Below are 6,079 nucleotides of genomic sequence, written 5' to 3'. Positions count from 1 at the left end.
CCTCAGCTGATTTTCCTTTTGACACAGAAATCGAGAGAAACATGCGGATAAGACTTAGACAAGCTCGATTAGCCAGATTGGAATCAGATGAAGAACAACTTTCCATCCATTCAAGTTCAGATTCAGGTTCTGATAGAGAGATCGAAACTATGGTTTATGTTCCACCGCCACCAAAAAGACTGTTTGGAGACTACAGAGGTGCAAATGCACAAACCGACAGATTAACTATTGTAAACCAACCAATGAATATGGCTAATTTCTAGCTGCACCCGAGTACCATTAATCATCTTGAAAGGAAGCATTTTACTGGAAAAGTGAATGAAGATGCAAACAAGCATTTGAAGAGGTTTCTGGCCATGAGCAACATGTTGAAAAGTATATCTTCGGCAAATATTTTTATATCGTATCCACAGAGATTGGTTGATATTACCGCCGTTCTATAATCCAAATGTTGTAAGTTTAGAAGGTAACAAGGTTGTTTTGGTTGGAAATTTATCTTGTGAGTAAATGTCACTAAAACAGTAAAAATGGTTTTAATCAAATATAAAAGCTTGGCAAGATTGGAGTTCACTATTTCAAATGCTTATGATACCTTATGATAAATAAATAGATTCAAGATTATTGATGATGTTCAAGTATCCTCTCAAAGTCATTTATGTCTAAATGATATTGTGATAATCACTATATTGATCCTTAGACGATCTCTCCATCTAACTATCAATATAGCAATCTTTAATGCTTAATACCAAAGAAGAGTAATGAATAAATCTATCTCTACAACTTATTCACTACTTGAAAATCTGTTTTATGTCAAGACTCAAATAACCTCTCTCGACAACTACTCAAATCTGGTTTTCAACTTAGGGCAAAAACGGTATTCAATACATCAACAATCTTTATCATAATATAAATCAAATGGAATACATAAACATATGAGAATAGCTACTACCTCCAATCTTGACAAAAGGGAGTTTAGCTCCTCATCATCATTGTTCAAAGCAGAAAGTTAAAGAAGAAAAACTCTCTCTTTTTTTCTTACAAAAATCTCTCAATATCAATGTCAATAATGTAATGTCTCAATGCCCTAGAATAATGTATTTTTCCTTACAAAAAAGGTTGACATTTCCCTAATTGGTCATTATCATCAAAAGCAGGAAAGCAATTCCCAGGCAGACATCAAAATGGCAAAAAGCTTTTTCTGCAAGACAGCACTTTTGACCCTCAGTCAGCTTGCTGGATTCGCAGCCTTCGCGGCGCGAAGGCAGTTCGCGGCGCGAACTGTTGCTTCTCCAGCTTCCTTGTTTGGCAAGCTTCCTCCAAGATGAGGTGTTGCATTCCAAAGCCTTCTTATCCAAAAATTCTACAAAACTAATAAAAATGTGAAATAACTATTCAAAACAAAATACATTAAACCTAATTGCATTTATACAAAATAGTGAGAACAAAAGTGTGTAAATGCATCAAAACTTGGTAAAAGGGACCAATAAAATGATATAAAAAATAGTACTAATTGGTCCCTAACACAACACTCTGAAAATTAATGGTCACACTGAAGAAGCCAAGAAGATGAGAATGTTCCCGTTTACCTTAGTGGAAGAAGTTGAAGAATGGTTTTATTCTTTACCTTCTGGTAGCATCACATCTTGGGAAGAAATGGAAAAAGCCTTCCTGAATGAGTATTTTCCAGCATCAGTATTTCTGCGGAAGAGGTATGAAATTCTGAATTTTAAGTAGAAGGACGGAAAAACTTTGGGAGACGCTTACAAGAGATTCAAGAGAGTCATGGTAGCCTGCCTAACTCATAATATGGATGCAACTGAACAAATGCAGATATTTGTGAATGGTTTTTAAATAAAGACCAAACAGCTGATTGATACCGCAGCCGGTGGTTCCACAAAATTTTCAACAGCCACCGGTATCAAGAAGATCATTGAACCTATTGTTGCTAATGAGCACATGGAGTTGTATGATAGGTGTCAAAGAAAACCAGAAGGGGTTATAGATCTTAAGCTGGAAACTAATAAAATCCATATTGAAGATACTATAGTTGCTGAAGTTGATAAGAAGCTGAAAGCGGTGAATATAGGTACCTAACCGGTCCCTATTGTCTGCTGTGAAATTTGTAGTGGTCCGCACCAAACTTGCTATTGTTTTGCAACTCCTCAACAAGTGGAGGAAATTAAATTTTTGAAGCAGAATCATCCTTATTCCAACACGTACAATCTGGGTTGGAAGAATCATCCTAGCTTCTCATGGAAAGAACAAAAAGGAACCGCTCCTCAACATGGTCAGTACCAAACTCAATATCAACAACAACAGCAACAACAAGCCCCTAAGAAAGCTGATTGGGAAATTGCGATTGAAAGAATGGCAGCCCATAATGTTCAATTTCAAGAAGAAACCCAGAATAATCAGAAAAACACCACGGCATCTATAAAGAATCTTGAAGTCCAAATGGGGAAAATCACTCAGTAACTAGCTTCGAGTTCTCAAGCATAAGGTGCTCTACCTAGTGCAACCGTGACAAATCCTAGAGAGCATAATAATGTGAGCATGGTGACAACACGAAGTGGTAAATCTAATGAAGTTGTTGAGGAAGGGGATGAAGAGGAAGACCAATTGATCGAAGTGGACCTTGAGATCAAAGAAAATGAAGTTGTTAGGGAAGAAGTGGTAGCACTGAAACCGACTATGAAAGAAACAATCATTGAGCCCAAGCAGGTTGTTAAGCTCCCCTTCTCCACTAGAAATAAGAAAAAAGGACAACATGAGAAAAACTTTGAAAAATCCTTAGAGTTGTTCAAGAAGCTGGAGATTAACATTCCGTTGTTGGAGGCACTTGAACAGATGCCTACGTATGCCAAGTTCATGAAGAATATCATTTCAAAGAGGCGTACCACTAACACTAAGCCAATTATTCTAACTAAAACTTGTAGTGCTATTTTCCAGAATATGAGGATTCCGATAAAGAAGAAGGATCGAGGAGCTGTCACTGTCCCATGTACTATTGGAGATAGGTCGTTCAACAAAGCTCTTATTAATTTGGGAGCTAGTGTGAGTCTCATGCCATTATCTATTTACAAGAATCTTGGTATAGGGGTTATGTAAGATACCAGGATGACACTCCAATTCGCCGATCATTCGGTCAAGAAACCGTATGGCATTGTCGAAGATGTTCTGGTGAAAATTGATAAGTTTGTATTTCCGGGGGATTTTGTAATTCTAGAAATGCCGGAAGATGAAGAGATCCCTCTCATTCTGGGGAGACCCTTTTTGGAGACGGGACGGTGCTTGATAAACATAAAAGAAGGACTAATGACGCTAAAGGTTTATGATGAGGAATTGAAAATCGATGTTCGAAACACCATAAGGTACAAGGGTGATATTTGTACCAGTCATACTATAGAGGTTCTGGATCAGGTGACAACATACGATAACCCTTTGCATACACCCCACTCACCTTTGGAAAGAGTGTTGAGTTTGTCCATTTTTGATTCGGATAAAGAGGTGGACAACGGGGAATCTGAAGTGCTGGCCTTGTTGGATGCACAAACCCCGTGGAAAGGATCTCGACCACGCCGGTGGGAGGATTTACGCCTACCTCAATCTAGTGAGGAGAATGAAAAACCTAAGAAGGAAATAAAGTTGAAACAACTTCCTGACAATCTCAAATATGTCTTTCTCAAACCTGAAGGAAAATGTCCTGCTATCATAAACTCGAGCCTTCAGAATATCCAAGAAGAAAAGCTCATCCAAGTCTTAAAAAAGTACAAAAATGATATTGGATGGGCAATTGAGGATTTGAGGGGTATTAACCCTACTGTGTGCATGCATAAAATTCTCATGGAAGACGACCACAAGCTGGTAGTCCAACCACAGAGAAGACTCAATCCTGCAATGAAGGAAGTGGTTCGGAAAGAAGTGGTAAAATTGTTGGATGCATGTCTTATATAGCCCATTTCTGATAGTCCGTGGGTGAGCCCGGTGCACGTTGTCCCTAAGAAAGGGGGGATCACCGTAATAAGGAATGAAAAAAATGAGCTAATTCCCACGCGGACAATAACCGTGTGGTTCATTTGCATTGACTACAAAAGGTTGAACACAACAACTAGGAAAGACCATTTCCCTTTGCCATTTATTGACCACATGTTGGAGAGGTTAGCCGGGCATGACTACTACTGTTTTCTAGATGGATACTCCGGATATAATCAAATTATTGTAGCGCTGGAAGACCAAGAAAAGACGGCATTCACATGCCCGTATGGTGTTTTTGCTTACCGAAGAATGCCATTCGGGTTGTGTAATGCTCCAGCCACCTTCCAACGATGCATGACTTCCATTTTCGCTGACATGCTCGAAAAGCATATGGAAGTATTCATGGATGACTTCTCAGTCTTTGGATCCTTATTTGATAACTGTTTGACTAATCTCTCTCTTGTTTTAGACAGGTGCTAGAAAACGAACTTAATTCTGAATTGGGAGAAATGTCACTTCATGGTGCGTGAGGGGATAGTGTTGGGTCACAAAATTTCTTACAAGGGAATTTAAGTTGACCAAGCAAAAGTGGAAGTGATCTCTAAACTCCCACCCCCGGTGAATGAGAAGGGTATCAGGAGTTTCTTAGGACACGCAGGTTTTTACCGCAGGTTTATAAGAGATTTCTCAAAAATTGCTAAACCGCTAACCACTCTATTGGTTAAAGATAAGGCGTTTTTGTTCAACAAAGAATGCACCATGGCCTTTGAGACATTGAAAAGCAAACTGATTTTAGCACCCATTGTTATTGCCCCCGATTGGTCTCTACCATTTGAGATCATGTGTGATGCTAGTGATATTGCTGTAGGGGCAGTCTTAGGACATCGAAGAGAGAAGTTATTACATGTCATTTACTATGTTAGTCATGTGTTGAACCATACACAAATGAACTACGCAATCACGGAAAAAGAGTTGTTGGTCGTGGTTTACGCTTTTGACAAGTTCAGGCAGTACTTGTTAGGATCAGAGGTTGTAGTATATACAGACCATGCTGCTTTGAAATATCTGTTTTCTAAGCAAGACTCCAAGCCGAGACTACTCAGGTGGATCTTACTCCTCCAAGAATTTTATGTCGACATCCGAGACAAAAGGGGGTGTGAAAACACAGTGGCAGATCATCTATCCCGCATGTCACCTATTAAAGAAACAGAACAAAAGAGACCGATAAAGGATGAGTTCGTTGATGAACACATCCTCGCTGTTATCGGTATCCCGTGGTTCGCAGACTACGCGGATTATTTGGTGGGGGGTGTAATCCCCCACGATTTTGATTCTAATAAAAAGAAAAAGTTTTTTCATGATTGCAGCTTTTACTTGTGGGATGACCCATTCCCATACAAAAGAGGAGTGGATGGGCTGGTCAGAAGATGTGTCCCGGAGGAGGAGCAAAGGGATGTACTTTAGAGCTTGTCATGATTCAGACTATGGAGTGTTGGTGTAAGCCCTAGAGGCCAATAATTTTGGTACTTGTATTGAATTATTTATTAATAATAAAAGGATTTTTCTTTATTATGTTTGTCTAATAAAGTCCCTAGAATAGATAGTCTGTTTAATGTATCAAGTGTGACTTAATCATGAGATCACATTAAACATAAGAACACTATTCTTAAAGTATCCATAGTCGAGCTTTATTGTGAAGTGGGATAACATTAAAGCATTAAGACTATTATGTATATAGACTGATGATCACATCTCATGGATCATGAATAAGGAGTTATCAAGTCTTAAACATAGGTATGAATATTAAGAGTAATATTTATACTGGATTGACCCACTATGAGAATACTATATAGAATGTTATGCAAAGTGTCATAAGTTATTCTCATGGTGATAATGGTGTATACCACCCTTCGACCTGAAACCACTATGGACCCTAGATGTAGAGTCGAGTGCCTTATTGTTGATCAAACATTGTCCGTAACTGGATGACCATAAAGACAGTTGATGGGTACTCAACGAAGCATGTTAAGGGACATGAGTGACCTAGATGGAATTTGCCCATCCTGCATAACAGGATAAATGTCTATGGGCCCAATATTGAACT

At 38.8% G+C, this 6,079-nt stretch overlaps 1 protein-coding gene across 1 annotated transcript; it reads left to right on the top strand.

Moving 5' to 3' along the window:
- The first annotated feature begins 2,553 nt into the window (after nt 1-2,553).
- Nucleotides 2,554-3,108, top strand: LOC127094630 (uncharacterized). Its single transcript, XM_051033437.1, has one exon. It carries the CDS (start codon nt 2,554-2,556, stop codon nt 3,106-3,108), a length of 555 nt encoding a protein of 184 aa, XP_050889394.1.
- Nucleotides 3,109-6,079: the final 2,971 nt, after the last annotated feature.

This window comes from Lathyrus oleraceus, chromosome 6, assembly GCF_024323335.1.
Source record: "Lathyrus oleraceus cultivar Zhongwan6 chromosome 6, CAAS_Psat_ZW6_1.0, whole genome shotgun sequence".
Taxonomy (NCBI): domain Eukaryota; kingdom Viridiplantae; phylum Streptophyta; class Magnoliopsida; order Fabales; family Fabaceae; genus Lathyrus; species Lathyrus oleraceus.
The sequence above is the reverse complement of the archived record's forward strand: the minus strand, read 5'-3'. Positions and strand labels throughout refer to the sequence as shown.